We start from the raw sequence: 23,315 nt of genomic DNA, 5'->3' as shown, positions 1-23,315 counted from the left end.
AGCTGCTAAGTAAATCACCACTTTTCCATCTTCTCTTCAGTTTACAAAGTGTTTCAGCTGTATCTCCCACAATCTTTGTGGATATACACCTTTGTTTAATCCTGTTTTAATCCCTCTACTCTCTTTTTAGTGGGTTTTATTTTATTTTACATTTTATTTTATTTTATTTTATTTTATTTTATTTTATTGTTTTATGGGCACACCATGGCATATGGAAGTTCCTGGGCCAGGGATTGAATCTGGGCCACAGCTGCAACCTCCGAGCCACTGTGGCAATACAGGATCCTTTAACCCACTGTGCCAGGCTGGGGATCAAACCTGCACCTCCACAGCAACCTGAGCAGCTGCAGTCATATTCTTAACTCACTGCACCACAGAGGGAACTCCTTTAGTGGGTAATTTTTTAGCATGGGTGGAACAGAACAGAAGTAAGCACATTTGCATGATCTGCTATTTCCTGGGTCACTATTTGTCTCTAAGAATAAAAAAAAGCACCACACAGTTATATTACAGTTTTCTCAGACTCTATGAGGATGAAGTGACTATAATATTAAAACCAAGTGTAGAAAACAGTAAGTGCTATACCAGTATTGCTATTGTTATTTGTATTTCTTTAGGGAAGAATTCTCTCCATCTATTGAGTGTGTTTGCTCTCCTTCATGTCATTAATTTTTTTCTCTATTTGGACCTTTTTTGTTTGCAAGTTCATATTGAATGGGAGTTATGTGTTTCTATATGGAGTTTTTGTGGTTACCTGAATGAAGACCCCTCTCCAAGAACTCCAGATCAGAACCAGATCTCATATTGCTTCCTTTAGACTCTCATACCAGGGGAAATATTTCAGAACCTCTGCCAGAATTATATGATAGTTTGGCTCAATAACCAGGATCAGAGTTATCTGCATTTTTTTCATGTCATCCCAGGGAGCCAGTTAATTCCAGCCACACATACAGGCTATGGAATCTTTTTTTCTAGCCTTTAATTATGGGCCAGGGAGTCTCACCCTACTCCTCTGTTTCTAGAAGTAAGCCTAGTTCCAGTTACCCTTCTCAATGAAGTGCCATTTGTTTAGTTTCTCCATATAAATCAAACTCCTAGCTGCCATTGCAATTTTCCAGTCCTGGCATCCAGTAAGCCTAGAGAACTTCAATCCACTTTAGCATTGTATTTCCACCTGATTTCTGGTGTGCTGATAGACTTATTTTGTATAAGAGAATGTCTTCACCCTTATGTCTTTCTTTAACTGTTACTGCTATTTTCTTGAAACAGAGGGGAACTTAGGTATTTTGTTCTGTTCTCCTGCTCCCCCACCACTAGTTGCTTTTTTGGATGGACTTACTCTGATTAAGAATGTTTCTAATCATGAATATCTGTTGAAATGTGTCAGATGTTTTCCTACCATTGAAAAAAATCACATGATTTTGCTCCTACATATTGCTAATGTCATAACCTCTGGTTGATTTTCCAAGGTCGAAACAACTTTGCCTTCCTGAAATAAACTCAACTTTGTCATGGTGTAATATTTTTGTATGTGTCACTTCCTTGCTAATATTTTATTTAGAACTTTTATATCTGTGTTTGTGAGAGACATTGACCTAAATGAGTTGGGAAGTGTTCCCTCACATTTTCTGGAGAGTTTATATAAGGTTGATTATTTGTGCTTTAAATGTTTAATAGAATTTCATCAAGGAAGCCATCTGACACTGAAATTTATTTTTTTAACATTTTAAATTATACATTTAATTTAACAGATATCAAACTATTCAGATTTCTCTCCATTTTTGTGTTAATTTTGATGTTAGTTTTTGTAGGAATAGTTTCAGTCATGTAAATTTTTAAGTTTATTGACCTTGTCTGACATAATGTTTTCATTATACTCCCATCATACATTTATTATTTTTAATGCCCTTCAGATTCCCCTTAAATTCCTTATATTTATACCTTCTCATTTTTGTTTTTTCATATTTCACCATGAATTTATCCATTTTATTAGTCTTTTGAAGAGCCAACTTTTATTTTGTTTTCTAGTTTATTCATTTCTATTTTCATCTTTTTTGTTTCCTCTCCTACTTTTTTGGCTTAATTCACTATTCTTTTTTTAACCTCTGGAAATTGATAGTTAAATTATTGTTTTTAGCCTTTCTTTTTAGTATGTGCATTTAAGGCTATTGATGTCATTCTAATTATGGCTTTGGCTGCATCCCACAGATTTTGACATTTAAAAATACTGCCTAATCTTCACTGTGATTTCTTCTTTGACCCATGAATAATTTAAAAGATTATCTAATAACTTCTAAATATTTGGGCTTTGTCTAGTGTAGTTCCACTGTGGTCAGAAAACATACTATACTAATCAGCTCGGGCTGTAAAAACAAAATGCAATAGACTTGGCTTAAACAACAAAAATGTATTTTCTCACGGTTCTGGAGGCTGGAAAGCTTAAGATCAAAATGCCAGTAGGGTTTGATTTTGATGAGCACTCTCTTCCTTACTTGCAGACGTCTACCTCTCACTGTGTCCTCTTATAGAAGAGAGAGAGAAAGGGAGAGAGAGTGGGAGAGAGGGAAGAGTGAGAGTTCTCTGGTTTCTCTTCTTATAAGGACACTGGACCCATCACAAGGGCCCCACCCTCATGACCTTGTGTAACCCTAATTACTTCCTAAAGGTCTAATCCCCAGGTATCATCACATTGGAGCTTAGGGCTTTAACATATAAGTTTGGGAAGGAATAGACCATACAGTCCATAGCATGTACTGTGTATTATTTTAATCCTTTGATTAACTTGCTTACATTTTACTTAAGATTTATACTTCTCTTTTATTTAGGATTTAGGATATATAATCATGTGTAAAAAATGTTTTGTTCATATGTGTCAGATCTTGTGCTAAGGCTTTACCTAGTTTCATAATATGCATTAAAATATTTGAATCCTCCTTTTTATTTTGTAACATTTTAAATAACATGGCAGTTCACCTGTTTCTTACAAAGTTGTAGGAATTCAGTCACAAAATTAGCAAGATCTAGTCTCTGTCTTGAATAGAACTTTTTGTAGTTGCTTACTTAATAACTTGTCTGTTTCATGTAGATTTTCAAATGTATTATTAAATTCTCCATGTTATTATTAAAGTTTGCCTTCTTGATAAGCCAGGAGCTTAGAGAAGTCTTTTATAGCTCTTTAAAATTTTTATTGCATATCCTACCATTTTTCTTACATCTAATAGCTCACACTTCATACATATTTTTACACTTTTTATTCAGGCTCTATACTCATATGATTAGTATGTCATCATTGTGAACCTTTGTCTTCATAAATAAAAATTTTACTTTTATGTCCTATTTATCTTGAATATTATTTTTATATTTATTCTTATTTCTATAAGTAAAGCATGTTTATTATAGAAAGTAAGACATAAGAAGAGCTGAAAATTCCCTTTAGCTAAACACTAATTTTTTTTCAAAGAACTAATTTATTTTTTCTAATAATGAATGTTTATCAAGAGAAAAATCAGGAAATAAATACTGGAAAGAATAAAGAAAATAAAAATCCTATTGCTTAGAGATCATCACTGTTAACATTTCCATGTATAATTATGCAGACTCTTTTTTCTGCATGTATTTATAAGTCCATAAAATAATATGGTGATTTTATGACCTGTTTTCTAAGAAAAATATATCACAAATGTATTTCTATGTTAATAACTATACATCTGCTTTATTTTTTAAAGGCTGCTAGCATTGTGCTATGTGAATATACAATTATTTATTTACTCTTTATTACTAAATATTTGGATGGCCTCCTTCAACTTTGACAAATTTAGTATTTATTTATTTATTTATTTATTTATTCATTGCTGTTATAAACTACCCTGGAGAAAACTTCTCTTATTAATGTAAATTTTAAGCATTTAAAAGTTCTTTCATTATGATATATCTCTATAGTAACTAGTTAAAAATTCTTGTTTGGAGTTCCCATCGTGGCTCAGCAGAAATGAACCCAACTAGCATCCATGAGGATGCAGGTTTGATCCCTGGCCCCACTCAGTGGCTTAAGGATTTGGCGTGGCCATGAGCTCTGGTGTAGGTTGCTGAGGCAGCTCAGAACCTGCGTTACTGTAGCTGTGGTGTAGGCCAGTAGCTACAGCTCCAATTCCACCCCTAGTCTGAGAACCTTCATATGCTATGGGCACGACCCTAAAAAGACAAAAAAAAAAAAAATTCATGTTACTTACAATTTAAAAAAAAAATTCATATTCACTTACAAATAAATAAACAATTCATGTTCACTTACAATTAAATTAAAGCAATCATGAAGTACAATTTTTCACCCGTCAGATGGGCAGAGGCTTTTTAAAATGATATTGCCCATGGCTGAGTAGTATTCCATTGTGTATATATACCACATCTTCCTAATTCAATATCTGTCAATGGACATTTGGCTTGTTTCCATGTCTTGGCTATTGTGAACAGTGCTGCAATGAACGTGCAGTGCACGTGTCTTTTTTAAGGAAAGTTTTGTATGGATATATGCCCAAGAGTGGGATGGATTGGGAACTTGGTGTTAATAGATGCAGACTATTGCCTTTGGAATGGAGGAGCAATGAGATCCTGCCGTGTAGCCCTGGGAACTATGTCTTGTCACTTATGATGGAGCATGATAATGTGAGAAAAAAGAATGTATACATGTATGTGTGACTGGGTCACCATGATGTACAGTAGAAAAAAGATAATTTATTGAGGAAATAATTTTTTTAATTTTTAGGCAAAAAAAATCAAAAAAATAATAAAATGATATTACCCAGTGTTGGTATGGCTATGGGAAACCACGCACTGTCACTTAGTTCTGCTGAGAGTGTGAGTGAGAGAATCTTCCTTTGAAGGCCACTTGGAAATATGTATCAAAAGCAGCTGCCCTAGTTTTTCATTTTTACAGATGTTTCAGGAGAAAACCTGATTTTTCCAAGATCTTATTGGAAAGGAATCACATTATGTGTATGTATTATAAATCCAATCCTAACATAAAAGAATTTTCTTAGAGGTATTCCAAATAAGGAATCCAGGTGCCTTGAAAATTTCCTGAAGTGTGCTTTTAAGCACTTAAAATTTCGTTTGACATCTGTATAAATCATCCTTGCCTTAGGGTTCTATTCAAAACAAAACTAAGATTTTATTATTGATATATAGCGGTAGGTTAGGGTGGGGAGAAATCAGCTTCTTTTTCACTATGAACTTTTCCAAGTGGGTAAAATCTTCTTTTAAAAAAAAATTATCTTACTTTAGTTGTTTTACAATGTTCGTTTTAATTTCTGCTATACAGCAAAGCGATTCAGTTATACATATATAATACATACACCTTCTTTTTCATGTTCTCTTCCATTATGGTTTATCATAGGATATTGAATATAGTTCCCTGTGCTGATGGTAGGACGTTGTTGTTTATCCACATATATAATAGTTTGTGTCTGCTAATTCCAAACTCTCAGTCCATCCCCCTACCCCCTCGCCCCCTTGGCAAACACAAGTCTGTTCTCTATGTCTGTGAATCTGTTTTTGTTTTGCAGGTAGATTCATTTGTGTCATATTTTAGATTCCAACATATAAGTGATATCATATAGTACTTGTCTTTCTCTTTCTGACTTAGAATAATAATATCTAGATCCATCCATGTTGCTGCAAATGGTTTTATTTCATTCTTTTTATGGCTGAGTAGCATCCCACCCTCTATATACCACATCTTCTTTATCCCCAATGGGTAAAATCTTTAAAAATTTTCCTGATGCTTCTCACCTTTAAATAGTCTGTTTCTGTGCTTTAATTGCATGTGTGGATGGAGATGCTGTGGTTCCAGAATCTGTATGTGGAGGGCGAGATCTAGAAATCCAGAGAGAATCTTGAAACTGTCCATGCTCTGGTTGCTGCACAAAGCTTCATCAGACACTTAACTTTGTCCACTTGTTCTTTGGTACAGGTGGCACACGGGCTCTTGGGGGCCCTGCTCAGCTACCTGTGGTGTTGGAATCCAGACCCGAGAAGTGTACTGCGTGCACCCTGGCGAATCCCCCTCCCCTCCTGAGGAATGCAGAGAGGAGAGGCCCCATGCCTTGCAAGCATGCAATCAATTTGATTGCCCTCCTAGCTGGCATATTGAAGAATGGCAGCAGGTACGACAAACTGATGACCCCAGGGCTGGCATGCTTTTGACTATAAGAGCCCTGTGTTGCACTAGGTCCAAGAGGGCCAAGGCCGTTGTTGACTCACCTCCTTCTGTCTTGCCAGTGTTCCAGGACCTGCGGTGGGGGAACTCAGAATCGCAGGGTCACCTGTCGGCAGTTATTAACAGATGGCAGCTTTTTGAATCTCTCAGATGAATTGTGCCAAGGACCCAAGGCATCTTCTCATAAGTCCTGTGCCAGAACAGACTGTCCCCCCCATGTAACAATGGGAGACTGGTCGAAGGTAAGGGCCACACCAGGCTTCACAGTCCTTTCTTTTCTGCTCTTCCTTTGTTTCGGCCTCTTAATATTTTGCGCCTGAGATGAGAGCTTGGGCTAGTGTGAGGTGAGGCCCCAGATTTCAGGAGGCACACTCACTCACTCTCTGAGTTGTGTAAGGGCCCTGGTGCAGCCCCCACATCACAATTCATTTTCCGTTTGTATTCAATATTATATAAACTGTGCTCATCACATTTCTCCTGAACGAAATCTCATGACTTCTTTCAAAACTACCAAAGCCATTGTATCCCGGGATAAACTCAAAATCAGTTTGGTTCTCCTCCGCCTTATGTCTCCTTATACAGAATTGTTTCTTAAACCCTGTCATTTCAGCGCTCTGGAAATCTTCCATACCTTGACTTCCTCTGCGCTCTGTTGATACCACTGCGAATTTTACCCTTTATCCTCTCAAGCTCACTTTAATTGCAATAAGGAGAATTCCAACATATCACTTTAGTGCTGGCAGGACTTAACACAGTCTAGCAGCACTGCCTCATTTTTCAGGTGGGGAAAATTAAACCCCGAAAGAGCTGAAATAAGCTGCCTAAGCTCCCACAGCTGGCAAAGTGGGAACAGAATCCATGCCTTTTGACCTTGTTCCAAGGACTCTCTTTCGTATTACACTGCCCACCTGATTCCCTGCCACTCTATCACCCTCCCATCTCCAAATCATGTAACATCCCCATAGTGTTTGTATCACAGGGTCCATCGATTCGCCTCTTAAAGGTCTCATTGCCTGAAAAATAACCTTTCAGTTCCTCAAAGGGCTTTCCTTGAGCAGAGGGGACTCACATTCCGGGCTCCTATATGGTTATTTCAGCTCTTTCTTCCAGTTTTGCTACATCCTTCATGTTTACAGGCTAAGGTTTTAGCACAGATTCTGAAGCAGGCAGTGGCGGTATGTAGTCAGAGCCCTCTAACCTCCAGTCACTGCCCCCAAATGTATATCTTCTGGGAGTCAAGAGGCAGTCTCACACTAGAAATCATCTCAAGAAAGAAGAAGGGACAGTAACTGACATTAATGAACTTTCTTGAGTCCTAAATTCCGTGCTGGATGCCTTCACGACCTGCTATTCTCATCTCATCCTGCAGCGACCCTGGAAGCAGATGGTGTCTCCATTTCTACAGACGAGAAAGCAGAGATGCATTCAGATTAAGTAGTCTTCCCAAGGGTAGACTCAGGATTCATACCTGAGTTTGTGTGACCAAGTGTAGTATAAACCATGCACACTCGTGTCTCTCATGCAAGAGCACAGCTTTAGAGCCATATGGACCTGTGTTGGAACCTACAAGCTCTAATGCCTGCTAGTGACCTTGTTCAATATACTTGCCCTGTCGTCGCCCCCATTTTGCTTTCTTTTGACACAATGGTTGTTGTGAGGATAACACAAGATATAAGGTATAGAAACACCTAGCATGAGAAAAGGAATATATGTATGTATGCATGTGTGTGTGTGTGTGTGTGTGTGTGTATATATATATATCTGGGTCACTTTGCTGTACAGCAGAAATTGGCACAACATTGTAAATCAACTACACTTTAACAAAAAACACATAAATATGTGAAACATTTAGCCCCTTCCCATCACCCTGAGGGCAAGTCTGCATTCTCCTGGCCTAGGTTGGATTGACCGTACTTCTGCCTGCATGTTCTACATCTTTCTATTTTTCCTGTTTTGACCATCTAGCTCAATTAAGTGCTACTATTTATAAACTACCTTAACTGGCAAGTCACACGTCATGGTCCTCATGGCCATGACTGAGAGTCTACGGAAATGCTTCTCCAAACCCTCATTTAAGGCTTCCGGTTACTGTCTCCACAAGGTTAGGGGCAGATTTTCAGGGAGGGCAGGGCCATGCATTTGTGGAGACAACCCCCTGGCACTGTGAATGCTTTGTCACCTCATCTTTTTAGATGCTGGACGCTTGTAAGAGATGAGGATCTCAAGGCCCAGCCAGACCTAAGGTGTTTGAACCTGCATTTGGACAAGATCCCCAGGTGTCGTGCGCATGTCAGTTTGAGAAGCATTTCCCTACCTGCCCCACCTCTTTGGGAAGGTTGCTTAGCCTTTCAGTGTATCCAGAGTAGGGATGGCTCTGGGCAATAACTTCTTTGAGCAAGTGCTGCCCTAACCCAAGAGGCAGAGGCAGGAAAAGGGAGAGATAAGCTGTGAGCAGAGATGGTAGAGGAACCAGGCCTCATGGTTCTGGATGCAGCCAAGATGGACCTAGAACCCTTGCCCTAAAGTACTACCTCCACCTCATCTCTTTTTTTCTTTTCTCTGGGAACAAACAGGCTTTTGCAGTTCTATCCTGTCTCCTGGAACAAAGTCTTCTCACTGGCCTTTTAGAGAAGAGACGGCTTGCTTTCCTCCCCATCCGCTCTCTCTGAATAACGGGATTGGCAGTTGTTGGTTGTTTCTCTAAATTAACACCCGTTGCCATGTTTACTCAGACTTGCCTTGTGTCTTTGCTCTTGTTACCCTCAAATTCTGGGCCCAGCTCTAAGCTTTCCTCCCCTGTGAAGTTTCCACTCCCTAAAATCATAACAGCATTTCCTAGGTTTAACTCGCAGTGACCCATTTTTTTTATTGCATTTTAATGGGGAGCTACTTCCTGAGCATCCATATGGTTTTCCCATCTGGCTTCTAGTGTCCTTGAGGCCAGTGGCCATGAGATCGCTGACAGGTCCTTGGGCCCTGCAGACCTCTGAGCAGGTAAATACTCTTCCTCAAGAGCCTTTGCAAAGACAGGGGAAATGCAAAATGGTGTTGAAGGACTGATCTGCAGAAAGGCTTGGGTCAGCTAACACAGGACAGGAGAACCATTCATTGGAAGGGATTTTGCTGGGAGAAACAAGAGGAGATAAAAGAGGTTACCCACGTGAGCTGAGTTGGACCTGAAGGCACAAAGGTCAGTTTTCCAGGCAACCATCTATGAGGCAAGGGGCAAGCTTGTACACACTCTGAGGTCAGCCCAGGCACAGTCAAGACATCTTCCTGCTCTCAGCCAAGGCCACATCTCTGGGAGACCTCCATCTGGGAGGAGAAGCAGGTGTGCCCACGTGCACAGGAAGGCAGAGCCAGCCTTCAGACTTGGGTCCACTCAGGCACACATGGTGTCCAGCAGTGTGCGTTTCCTACCGGGTCCAGCTTTTCTCTTCAGAGGTGAAAATTTCTCTCATTCTGAGTTGCTTTGTTTTGGCAGAGATCTGATGCCAAACTGCCACCCTCCCTAAAGCTTCCTACCAGACTCCTCTCTCTGCCATGGGATGGCTCATTGGGGCGCAGCTGTCCATCTGTGGTTCTGGACGAGGCCCCTTCACACTGGAACGGGACCCTGCCCCTGGACACAGAAGGTAGACTGAAAAGCCATGCCAGAATTTTCCATTTTTCACCGAGCCAGGCCTCTCAGCCTGCAGCTGGCATCGTCTTCCCTCCCTGACATTGGCTTTATTCATGGCGTGATATCTGGGCTTTGTTCATTCATTGGCTCAGGAGTTTTCCTTGACTTCCTTAGATTGAACCAAAGTTTAAGGCAAAGAGGAGCCTTCAATTCTTCTGCTGCTTTTTTAGTTACAAAAAAAGGGGCATTGACTCATGTATGGAGCAGTCTTCCCAAAAGGTGGATTTCTGCAGTCCACATACACTTGTGGACTGTTTTGTGGCTCCATCCCTTTGACTGAAATCCAGTTGCCTCTCATCATTCTTTGTTCTCTATACTTTGCTGGAGCTTTTGGCCATTTCGTCTATGTTCGTCCTTCTCCTCTGGGCTGCTCCTTGCTGTCTTTTATTTCTTCTACTTACCCGACAAAGTCTCTTCTGTTGTTTTGTCTTCTTCCCAATCTCCATTGGACCCTTTGATTTCCATGGCCACATTTTTTCCCTCCATAATTGATTGTGTGGCATGACTTCTCTGGGTGATTCTCTGTCTCTAGGAAGGGTTTCTGGCTTTCTGTTCCATACCTCGTCCTTAGCTCTCCAGGTAGGATATATCCTCATTATGGGAAAGCAATTGATTCCCAGTCAGCTCCCTCTCATACTTCTTGTCTCTGTCAGTGCACCAGCATCTTTCCAACCCTGTGGTCATCTCTAACTTCACCTCCTATATTCAGTTACACATGCCTGCCAACTCGTCAATGGTTGAAACTCATCCATAAGCTAAGTAAAAAGAGAAAGCTCTCTATACAGGAGGCTTTGTACAAAGTACAGCTCAAGGTATGTCCAGGACAAATGGATTTCCAAATATGGCTTTCTAGTTTTTAATAGATTTATTAATTATGATTCATGAAGGCAGTAGTGTGTTGGAGCCAGTTCAAAGCAGCTTTTGAGAACCAGTCGTGATCTCTTGCTACCTTGTATGCAATAGCATTAAAATGACAGCTTGAAATCAACCACAATGTGAGTATTTATACCACAGGAATTGGCAAATGCTACAATCAGGGCCCCCTTCTCCATGAACCTGTTATGAAACATTTACTAGCACACAGTTGCATGAAAGGGTTATTCACACACACGCATGCATACACTCTTATCAATAAGACAGTTTAAGCTTATTGATAAGATAGGAACTTAGGGTGGAAATGGCCTTACTTGTTGACTGAAATAAATAGAGTTGTAAAAGCATCTTATAACTTGAATATGCCTACTACTGTAGCCTAACATCTTCTCAGTCATTTACTGAGCACTGCTATGATTGATTACCCCAGGTACCAGGAATATGAGACAATCAGGAATACAGTCTTCAGTGAGCTCAAGTTTAATTAGGCAGACAGACAAAGAAATGTGTAAAAAGCCCAATAAAGGTGTCCCATCCACAGCACTACGGGAAAATTGACAGGAAACATTAATTTGGCCTGAGTGGCAGGAAAGAATTGTAGAAGATGCAGCTTTAGAGTTGGGGCTTAAAGAATAAGGGCCAACTGTGTGGAAAAGAGAGAAGAGGGTGTTCAAGAAGTGGCAGGAGTACATACACAGGCACAGGTCATGAGCTTATCAGTCTTATGTGGCTTAAGAGTAAGATGCGTTAAAGAAAGGTGGAAAGGTGAGAGGTAAAGGAGAGATTGCAGCTAGACTGTGAAGGACTTTGTGTATTTGGATTTATCCCTGCAATCATTAAGCTTACAGTGAAAGGTGTTGGAATGGGGAAGTAAAAGGCACAGTTTTTAGACAATAATCCTGAACAGTGTGTTAGCAGAGAAGGAACTGGAGCTTAAGAGACCTTGTTTGGTGGGGATGGGAATAAAACCCATGAGAGATAATGAGGCAGTTGGGATAGAGAATCACGGGTAGTTTTGAGTGATATTTAGCAGATGTAATGGACAGATTTGAAAATTGAATTGATAAGAAATGAGCAAAAAAGAGGAGCATTCCAGATTTCCATCTTGGGTAGTTAATGGCTAGAGATGGCATTAATATTAAAATTAATTAGAAAAAATAAAATTAGAGAAGGAAATGACTTCACACTTGGAAGATGACTTGAAAGGGACAGAAAGCGAGTTTATTTTTCAAATTAATGTAGTTTGAGGGTCTATGAAAGTATCAGTAAAGAATTGTAGCAAGATCTACACTAAAGTTACAGTTTTGGGGGTCATCAGCATTTAAGCAGTAGCTAAACATGGGAAAATGAATACCATGATATCCAAGAGTATATTGTGTTTTTTTATTACTCAATGAATTTTATTACATTCATAGTTGTACAACGATCATCATAATCCAATTCTAAGAATATATTGTTAATAGTAGTTCCTTTAAAATGATTAGGAAGCTTACAGTGAAGCAGAATCATGATGGCAGCATAGTTTTTTTAATGTCCCCAAATCTCTCATTTAAAAAGAAAAAAAGAAAAAACCAAAAAAGCAGAAAATCAGGCAATTAGGATTGCCAAAGGAAAGAAAAATATACAGATAACAACAACTTTAATAGAAGTGACATAAGTGGGTGGGGCCAAACCGTATGTAAAAGCAAACTTAGAAGCTAGTCAGAGATTCTAAAAAAGAGAGAAGCAATGAGGCTAAGAGCCATGGGACACAGAAATATCACAAGGAAAAAGTCCTGCTCTGATCAGAACCCTTAGCAAGTAGATCTGAGACAATCAGTGAAACTGAGAGAAGACTTCAGGCTCCTGAGTGTGGCTGAGTGCAAGGACAATCATGCAGCCCCATTCAGAAGCCCTAAGAAGACTGGAGAGCACCAGAGGTGCTCACAGCCTTAAGGTCTGGAGAAATAGCCTACAAAGCTGGCCAGAATTGTCATCCAATCTGAGAAGGAACACCAGGGTAAAGGAAAGAGAATGTTCAGCTCTTTGGGACCAGAAGGGTCTGGAAGATACAAATCTCCGAACTGTGGCGAAATTGTTAAACAATTCATCTCAGCAGCAGAAGAAGGAGTCCTTTATGATAAAGAGAGCTACCCTGAAACACTCCCAATCCTCGTACCCTCTTCTGAAAGTACAGGAAAAATCTATTTCATTTAAATAGAAGCATCAGCAAGTCCCGTAGAAGGATACCACAAGATAAAAGTATCAGTAACTTAGCAACATGGTGAAAATTGGCCTTGAGGTGAATGAAAATGTAACTTACTGTTACAAAATCAGTTAAAAGAAATTAAGATGTCTGTAGAAACAAATCATCAATAGAAAAGCTCAGAAATGATATGAATAAATACCAGGAGGATATGGAAAACTGACTGACAGGATTCAGGAAAGAATTAGAAAACTAAGGAAAAATAATTCAGAAATATAAACTAAACTAGAAGGAACAAAAGAATGACCAGATACAGAAAGTATAATAAGAGAAACAAAAGAAAGGAGGGGACTGAAAATAATCAAAGAGAAATAAAAAGGGTTTAACAAAAATAACAGATATAGAAGTTCCCGTCGTGGCGCAGTGGTTGACAAATCCGACTAGGAACCATGAGGTTGCGGGTTCGGTCCCTGCCCTTGCTCAGTGGGTTAACGATCCGGCGTTGCTGTGAGCTGTGGTGTAGGTTGCAGACGAGGCTCAGATCCCGCGTTGCTGTGGCTCTGGCGTAGGCCAGTGGCTATAGCTCCGATTAGACCCCTAGCCTGGGAATCTCCATGTGCCCAAGAAATAGCAAAAAGACAAAAAAAAAAGATATAAAAGACAGAGAAAGAAAATCATATATATATATGATTTTATATAATATGAAATTATATATGTTTGTATATATAATTAGAGTCCTGAGAAAAGAAAATCAAAACAACATAACAGAACAAAACTATAAATAAAAGATTCAAATCACCACATACCTGGAAAAATCAACCCAGAATGGTTAATATCAACTCATATTCTATTAGATTTTAAAGGTAAAGAATAATGTATTAGTGTATTGAGGCAAAAGGACCAAGTCACTTATTAGGGAAAGAAAATCACGTTAGCATCAGACTTTTTAACAATAACACTTCATAATAGAAAACGATGGAGCAACATATTTAATATAATAAAAGAAAAACATGAGCCAAGGATTTTATATCCTGCCCGACTGACCTTTGAGTTTGAAGGTCACAGACAAATAGTTATGAAGACACGAGAACTCAGGGTATATTGTTGCCACGAGCTTTTCAGAGGAATCTACTACCATACTTCTATGGAATAAATCAGAGAAGCTTTGGCATAAGCTTGCTGCTTTGTGAATTATAATTAATGGCACTATTCCCATCATCTCCTCTTTCAGTTGTGAAATGTTCTCTCATGGCACACTAACCTTGAATTTAGCAGGCACAAGGTCACAGAAGACCTCTGTCCAGAAAAGGAGTTTACAAATGATCCTCCCATTCATAATGGGGAGAAAAAGTCAAATACTGATCATGAGAAATGAGTTACAGGTAGTGGTTGGCAATTATTTAACCATTTTTTTATTATATGGATAACTCATAAGTGATGAGTTCGGTTGTGACAAAAAATATACCACAAGTTGCTAAATGATGATTTTTAATTATTTGTTATAAAGTGTAGTAAAGGCTTTCCTCGGTACTGAAAAATACTAATAATTAGGGCTTTCTGTTAAAGATGACAATAAAGGCATGCAAAAATATTCCATTCCCCTTCTTTGAAACCCAACAAAAAACCCACAAAGAGAATGAAAGAGAAGGAACACTCTGTCTTCAGTGAACAATGAAATGGCCCCAAGCCCACACTATAAATTATGAAACACACCTGCCAAAGACCGTAAAATCTGGACCAAAATGAGAGAGGGAAGGCGGAGGGCTGACAAATATTTCCTCAGGTGCCAAGTGGGATGTAGATTTCCCTAGGAGTAAGTGTGATTGTCTTGAAAGGCCTACTCAACAGTTCCTTGATTATAGAGTCTAGATTGGGGACCACAAGCTGTCCCTGAAGACGCAGGGAATGTTCCTGCAGAGCAGTGGGGGAGATGGAGCTGCAGGAGATACCACATGTGTATCCCCCTGCCCAAAGAAGGTGCCAGAGATGGAGGCGTTCAGACGGAAGAGGGGCAGCAGTTGCTGAATTGTCACCCAGCAATCCATTTATTTCAGAGGCTCTTCCCTGAGTCACACCAACCACTCAAATGCCAAAATCGGAAGAGAGATGCAGGCAAAAGAAATAAAAATTGGGTGACACATTGTTGCAGACCACAAACTGATGGGAACGCCCTAGCTCATTCCTCCCACCCATGATATTCACAGCCAGCTGCATTTCAAGCTCTAGCATAGAAGCTATGCAATGAGTTCCTATTGTGGCTCAGCGAGTTAAGAACCTGACCAGGATCCATGAGGATTCTGGCCATCCCTGGTTTCACTGGGTGGGTTAAGGATTGGACATTGCTGCAAGCTGCAGTGTAGGTCACAGATGCGGCTCAGATCCGCCGTGTCTGTGGCGTCGGCTGGCAGCTGCAGCTCCAATTCGACCCCTAGCCTGGGAACTTCATGTGCCGCAGGTGTGCCCCCAAAAAAAGAAAAAAAAATTATGCATCAAAACTAGGGGGGAACATTGAAGGAAAAGAAAGAAGTCAGGGTGTGGGGAAGGGAACAGAAAGCAAGAGTCATGTGAGGAACACAGCATCACAAAGATATCACCCAGAGAAAAGTTGCAACATGTAGATGCCATACTCCCAAGGAAATGACAACCATGATGTCATCCCCAGGGGCGGGGCGGGGGGGGCAGTGGCTTTAAAATGAGGTTTGAGTTCAAAAAGAGACTATACATCAACAGAAGGAGATGAAAGGACAACTTGGAGCAGTCAGGGAAAAAAAAAAAAACCTGAAAAACAAATTTTTAGATAGCAGACCTGAAAGTTACTTTACGAGCAGCCCAAAAAATAATTAAAATGACTGAAAACCTAGAGCTGTGGTATCCAGGCAGAAAGAACTCATATAAAATGATATAGAGAAGAGTAAAGTTGTAACATTGGTTTTTAGAAGCAATGAGGGATATGGGCATCGTCAGAGAGAGGACATAAACCATAAGCATCATCAGTGTTTGTGAGGGGAACGAAATGATTCAAACAGAGATACCCTCAGAGATACTTAAGGGGAATTAGCTTCCTTTAATAAAAGCTTTAGCCTGCAAGTCATAGTGGTATCCTACGTGCTGAGAAGACAGGACCCACTAAAATACAGCCTGCTTAAGGTGCTGAATGGATAGAGAAGGAGCCATGGGCTTTAGAGGGTAAAAGGCAAACAAATCAACAAGATGTCTCTGTTTGGCCTTACACATCTTCACCATTAGATGCAAGAAGACACTGGCACCGTGTCTACACAAGTCAAGGGGAAAGGAAGTATGACTCACTTGTTTTCGCGTCATCTTGGTTCTTCTTCATGGAGAAAGACAACAGGGGCAGTCAGAGGATACTTTCCTGGATGCCCTTCTCGAAAAATTTGCAGAGCCTCGATGAGACACCAAGATGACTCAAGATAAAGAATCCAGATAAACAAAAGTTATAGAAAAAGGTGGGAGGGAAAAAAAGAGAATCCAGGAATGCACAGATTCTGGTGAGAAAGATGGACAATGAAGAATACACTCATTTCAGTACACAATTAAGATCAGTCAGGCAATAACTGCATTTCAGAACAGAACATAAGTAGAAAACCTTGACGTTAGCTAAACAATTTAGCAAAACAAATGGTATGTTTGGAGAAGTGGGTGGGAGGAAATGTGCGTGTTTCCTCCTCTTTCTTAGCAGCCAATCAAAAGATACCTGCAAAAGTCAAAATAAGACCGTAAAAATAACTACCTGAATCTCTTCTTGGTTTCTTTCATCTTCTTTCCTAACTTCAGAGAGTTCTTTGGAGAGTTAATCAGTCAATAGTGGGTAAAAAAATCAGCCATTCAGCAGCTCTTTTAATCTTGCGTTAATTTTTTTCTTTTATTACGTATATTTACCTAATAAAACTGCATTAAAAATTTAAATTAAAATCGCATGTGCATATGTAATTATGACTGTCAAATATCAGTGTCATGCATACAATGATTATCAAATATTAATGTTATGTGTAGCAGTTTGGTTTTTTTAAAAAAAAAAAAAAACTTTCCTTTTCTACTTTTCTACTTCTTAAATTCTTTTTTAGGGCTGCCCCCAAGGTATATGGAAGTTTCTAAGCTAGGGGTCAAATTGGAGCTATAGCTGCCAGCCTACACCACAGCCACAGCAACGCCAGATCTGAGCCATGCCTGTGACTTACACCGTAGCTCATGGCAACGCTGGGCTCTTAACCTCTGAGTGGGGCCAGGGATCAAACCTGCATCTTCATGGATACTAGTTGGGTTCATTTCCACTGAGCCACAACGGGAACTCCTATTTCTTGAATTCTTGGTCGTGGGTATATATCATTTTTTATTTTAATTTTTTTAATGAACTAACTGGGTTATGATCATATTCATTTCACCTGGACAACACATTGATTCAGTGTTTGTATACTTAAGTATCACCACAATACGTCTAGTCACCATGCAAAAGTCAATACCACGTAACTGTCCATTTGATATCATTTTATAAAAAGCAGAGGCATCTTACTATAGAAATATATGATATCACTTATAACTGGAATCTAATATCCAGCACAAATGAACATCTCCACAGAAAAGAAAATCATGGACTTGGAAAATAGACTTGTGGCTGCCCGATGGGAGAGGGAGGGAGTGGGAGGGATCGGGAGCTTGGGGTTATCAGATTCAACTTAGATTTACAAGGAGATCCTGCTGAGTAGTATTGAGAACTATGTCTAGATACTCATATTGCAACAGAACAAAGGGTGAGGAAAAAAATGTATACATGTAGGGATAATTTGATCCCCTTGCTGTACAGTGGGGAAAAAAAAAAAAGAAATAAATAGCTGCAAATAAACTAGACATCAATTACAATGCTAAGCGTCCCCCACTATGGGAGTTCCCTAATGGCCTGGCAGGTTAGGTTGCTGCTGTGTTGCAGATTGGATCCCTGGCCTGGGAACTTCAGCGTGCTGTGAGCATAGTCCAAAAAAAAAAAAAAAATCCCATGATGATAAATCACTGTAAATTAGTGACTATGGAGAAAGGAAGGAAGGGAGGGAGAGAGGAAGGGAGAAGGGGAGGAGAGAGGAGTGGGAAACCCTCCCCATCCTAAAAGATGTTCAAGCCTAGGAAGTGCGTACTTATTTGCTCACTCGTTCATAGCATCCCCTCTGGTTTCACGGCGGGAGATGTCTCTGTTGCTCGGAGGATTTGTCTGCTCACTCCCTGTGATGCTGTTGCACATTTCTCATTGCAGTGTTCTGTCACTTGTGGTGTCGGAACCCAGCGAAGAAAGCAGGTGTGTCAAAGGCTGACAGCCAAAGGCCGGCGCGTCCCCCTCAGCGAGACGATGTGCAGGCATCTTCCTGGGGCCCCTCTCGTGAGGTCTTGCCAGATGCCTGTGTGCAGGAGTAAGTATGGACCGTCCACGCTTCACTGGATATGCTGATTCGGTTCATCTCCCGCAATGGCTTCATTTTCCAAAGAGCTGCATATTTCTCATCTGTAGGTAAAGCAAATCAAGCAGAACTTAGGATTGTGGTAAGCAGCCAGCAGTTTAATACTGAAGACCAAGGTACAAGCTCTAAGACAAGTTAGTTTTAAGAAATGTCCACCCACTTAAACAAATCCATCTTTATGTTTCCTCATTTGGATCTGTACTTCCTTATAGCCCCTCCTGCACCATAATTTCTCCCACTTAGAATTCAGGAGTGTTCCTTGTAAAAGCTGAAATGCTTTCTGGTTTATTTTGCTAATGATATATGAGTATTCACTCTATTAAAACTAGATGAGCTAAGTATTTTTAAATATTCAAGTATATCTTCTTTTGTGTACTCTAAAACCACCAAGGATGAAAATATGACATAGCTTTGGTTTTTAAAAATGGCAATTTAGGAGTTCCCTCATGGCTCAGCAGTTAATGAACCCGACCAGGACCCCCTGAGGACTAGGGTTCTATCCCTGGCCTCCCTCAGTGGGTTAAGGATCCAAAGTTGCTGTGTAGGTTGCAGACACGGCTCAGATGCCACAATGCTGTGGCTGTGGCACTGGCCGGCAGCTGCAGCTCCGATTTGACCCCTAACCTGGGAACCTACTTATGCCGTGAGTCCGGCCCTAAAATAAAAAAAATTAAAAAAAAAAAAAGGCAGTTTAGGAGTTGCCTGGTGGTCTAGCAGTTAAAGGTTTGGCACTGTCACTACTGTGGTGTGGTTTGATCCCTGGCCCGGGAACTTCTACATGCTGTGTGTATAGCTCAAAAAATGGCAATTTAGATATTTCTTCAATTTGTTATAAAGAGCTTCATATAAAGAGTCAATATTATGGCTTCATTATATCCAAAGGCTAACAGGCACATGGCATTTGTCTGTATCCTCAGTGTACATGAGACAGTATAGGTCCACGTGCATATGCATGTTTCATGTAGGAGGGTAACAAAAAGGAGTTGAGGGCTACCCCTACGGCAGGTGGAAATGGGCTGCAGAGTGACGGTGAGAGGCAGGGAAGGAGGGTGGGGAACAGGCACTCTGGGGACGCACTGGCTTCTGGGTTCTCATTTCCTGCTTTCTCACCGTCTTTAATTATTCACCCGAAGAAAAGACACTAATTATCTCAGCTACCCTCCTGAGCTTGTGGTAAGAAGAAAAAAATCAGAAAATAACTGTTATTTTATTAGTAGTAATAATAGTAACTAATAAGTTACTATTATTTTAATGTTCCTTAGGAAAAAAGATATATAATATATAAATAGATGCATATATATTGTGTATATATATACATCCATATATGTATGCACAGTATATATATGCATATATATATTCTTTCATATATTTTTTTACATATATTCTTAAGTTTACCAACCACTTTCCCAAAGACACTTACAAAATAAAGTAAGAAAAGCAGTGACTTAAGAAAGGAGTCATAGCATCCATAGCATTTATTGTGCACTTACTCTGTGGAGTTCCTTGCCAGCATTTTTGCATTACCTTATTCAGTCCCCAGCAACACTGTGAGACAGGTATTATCCTCATTTGCCTACGAGGAACCCAAGACTAAGAGAAGGTCTGAGATTTAACCAAGGATCTGTAGCTGCCAGTTGGATCTCTTGGCCTGTTTGACCACAAGTCTGTCTGATTCCTGAGCCCACACTTTTAGCCACTTCTCCATGATGATTCATGGACAACGTTAACTTTTTTTTTTTCCTTAGGAATTCTTTGAGAACAAATTTTCAAAATCTTGAGTTTCCAAAAATTTGAGATCCCAAGTTTTATAACGTCCTGGAATTCAAGAATGTCCGTGGCACATGGTGTAGTGTCATGCTTCAAGCCGCTTATCTATCTGATTTTTATTCATTATGGATGGTTGCATAGCAATGTGGCTAGGATGTAAACTGCCTTAGAGGAGGGTGAAATTAAATCCTGGCAGCTTCCTCTAATATAATAACAGAATAACATCTGGGAATACACCGTGGTTATTAGAGCCTGCCATGTGGTACAAGATGAAATTATAAATTATTATGGCATGCGGTAGAAAGTGGAGTAAAAGGATAAGTTTTAGGGCGAAAATAAAAGACATGAAAAAAGACGGGAATATTTCTTCTCGAGCCCACCCTGTCCTCTCGCATGCCAGCATGTAGGTCGTGGAAGCAGACAAGAGACAGGAATGCGTGCTCCCAGCACAGCCAGGCTGGGCCTCCGCTTCAGCTGTGGCCTGCTCTTAGGCCATCACCTTGGATCCATGGCCCTTGCTGGCAGAAATTTGATTTCTCCCCCCACTCTCCTATGGCATCCTCTTTACCCCACACTGTGTCAGAGCCGAGAGATGAGCTTGGCACTTACCCCTGCCGCGTCTGCCCCATTTCCCCTCTGTCGTGATACACTTGGCATGTGCCCTGCCCTCACCCTACCTTCAGATGCATGCTGGACAGTCAACCGGGACACTTTCTGCCTTTCTCCTGGGACACACCACCACCAGGTCCATTCTTTCTCTCCAACGTTTGCAAACCTCCAGGACAGCCAGCATCCACGCTGATGACTTTCTCATGCCCTGATATCCCAGTTTCCTAACATGGTCAATTTCTTTTTTTCTGGTTTTTTGTTTGTTTGTTCGTTTTTTTGTTTTTTGTTTTTTGGTTTTTGGTTTTTTTTTGCTTTTTAGGGCTGCACCCAAGGCATATGGAGGTTCCCAGGCTAGGGGTCTAATCGGAGCTACAGCTGCCGGCCTACACCACAGCCACAGCAACGCCACCCAAGCCGTATTTTCAACCTACACCACAGCCCACGGCAACACCGGATCCTTAACCCACTGAGCAAGGCCAGGGGTTGAATCCGCAACCTCATGGTTCCTAGTTGGGTTCATTATCCACTGAGCCACAGTGGGAACTCCCTAACATGGTCAATTTCATTGACCCCCATCAGCTTGGCATGGGGACACTCTGGACTTTCTCATTTCTTGGCACTCAGCTCTTCCACAGTCTCCCCCCTCACTCCTGCTTGTTTAGTTAATGCCTCACTGTGACTTCTGCTTCTTCCTTCTCTGCTGTCCCCAAACCTCCTGCTCTTGCACTAGAAACCATTCCTCTTCGATGGCATTTCCCTGTCACTCGCTTAACCAATTCTATAGTTTGGAGAGCTAATGCCTAGGAAGGGCTTAGGAACAGTACCACGCACATACTATAGGCGCAAAAATACTAGTCATTACCACCTTCCTTTAATTCCTATTATAGCTTTAAGATAGGATTAAAACGTAGCAGAGTAACTTGTGTCCTGTCTTCTGGCTCGTTAGAATATGAGCTTATATGGGGTAGGTACATAGTAGCTCTGGACATTTTTTCCATTTATGCCCCAAAGTGCTTATCATAATGAGTTTTCAAATATGTCAGACTTGGATTGTCCTCAGATTGCTATCGAAAGTACCTGTTGAGGGAGTTCCCATCATGACTTAGCGGAAACAAATCTGACTAGTATCCATAAGGACTCAGGTTCGATCCCTGGCCTCATTCAGTGGGTTAAGGATCTGGCATTGCCATGAGCTGTGGTGTAGGTTGCAGACACGGCTCAGATCTGGTGTGGCTGTGCCTGTGCCTGTGGCCAGCAGCTACAGCTCTGATTAGAACCCCCCTAGCCTGGGAACCTCCATATGCTGCAGGTGTGGCCCTAAAAAACAAAAAAAAGAAAGTACCTGTTGGGAGTTCCCTGGTGGTCTAGTGGTTATGATTCAGCACTTTCACTTTTGTGAGTTCAGTCCTCGGTCTGGGAACTGAGATCTTACATCAAACCACTGCACAATGTAGAAAAAAAAGAAAGAAAAAAAAATCAATGTAAAGAGAAATTTGGTAGCAAAATTTTTTTAAACTTTTAAAAATTATAGTTGATTTACAGTATTGTGCCAATTTCTGCTGTACAGCAAAGTGACCCAGTCATATATATATATATATACACACTTTTTCTCATACTATTTTCCATCATGTTCTATCCCAAGAGATTGCACACAGTTCTCTTCACTGTACTATAGTACTTCATTGCTTATCCATTCTAAATGTAATAGTTTGTATCTACCAACACCAAGCCCTCTATCCATCCCACTCCCTCCCCCTCCCTCTTAAAAAATTAAGAAAAAAAAGTCTCCTTGTCTGGCTTTCCAATCAGGCATCTGAAGAAAAGAAAGGATAACAGGAATGCAGTGTTTGATTTTAGATTTTTTTCAATCATGGCTCCATGTTTTAAGGATTCCTGAGTTTTGATGAAGAATTCTTATTTTTCACCTAAGTGCTGACATCGAGGTGGTTGAGGGAGGCGAGGTACCCTGGCATGTACTATATGATTGAAATGTCTAGAAAAATAGACCTCATTCTCTTCCCAGCTTATCTCAAACCCACTCACTTCTCTTCACCTCTTTGTGGCCCTCCTTGTACCAAGCCCAGGGTCTGCCTCTGCAGCTCTCCTAGGCCACTGCTTACACCTTGGACTTTATAATAGACTATATTCTTCCTTGTCTCGACTCTTCCTCTAATCCTTCTCAGCGTCCAGTAACACCCACCCCTGCTGCAGCCCTGGGAAACCCAGGCCAGGCACAGGGCCACCTCGCCAATACCTCTCGTGTCCTTGTGTCACCTCCTCCAACATCCAAAAGCATGTAGCTATTTTATCTTTGTTCATTCATTTGTTAGTCATTCAGTAAACAGTAGAAGTTTGCTATGTACCAGGCACTATGCTGAGCCCTAAGGACAGAGGTGATCTTTCTGCCTCGCACATAGTGTTTTCAGTGCCAGATGATAGTATTTCTTTCTTTCTTTCTTTCTTTCTTTCTTTCTTTCTTTCTTTCTTTCTTTCTTTCTTTCTTATTTGTTTGTTTGTTTGTTT

The 23,315-nt window shown here is 40.5% G+C and overlaps 1 protein-coding gene across 2 annotated transcripts in view; it reads left to right on the top strand.

Annotated features, from left to right (window-relative positions):
* The window catches only part of ADAMTSL3 (ADAMTS like 3), a 358,645-nt gene that overhangs the window by 263,314 nt on the left and 72,016 nt on the right, over window positions 1-23,315 (top strand). For both annotated transcript variants that reach the window (XM_047795344.1, XM_047795345.1), the window contains exons 18-20: window positions 5,966-6,158; window positions 6,274-6,453; window positions 18,215-18,368. In XM_047795344.1, the coding sequence (XP_047651300.1) occupies window positions 5,966-6,158; window positions 6,274-6,453; window positions 18,215-18,368 (527 nt within the window). The remainder of the gene's footprint in view (window positions 1-5,965; window positions 6,159-6,273; window positions 6,454-18,214; window positions 18,369-23,315) is intronic.

This window comes from Phacochoerus africanus, chromosome 9 (assembly GCF_016906955.1).
Source record: "Phacochoerus africanus isolate WHEZ1 chromosome 9, ROS_Pafr_v1, whole genome shotgun sequence".
NCBI lineage: Eukaryota > Metazoa > Chordata > Mammalia > Artiodactyla > Suidae > Phacochoerus > Phacochoerus africanus.
The sequence above is the reverse complement of the archived record's forward strand: the minus strand, read 5'-3'. Positions and strand labels throughout refer to the sequence as shown.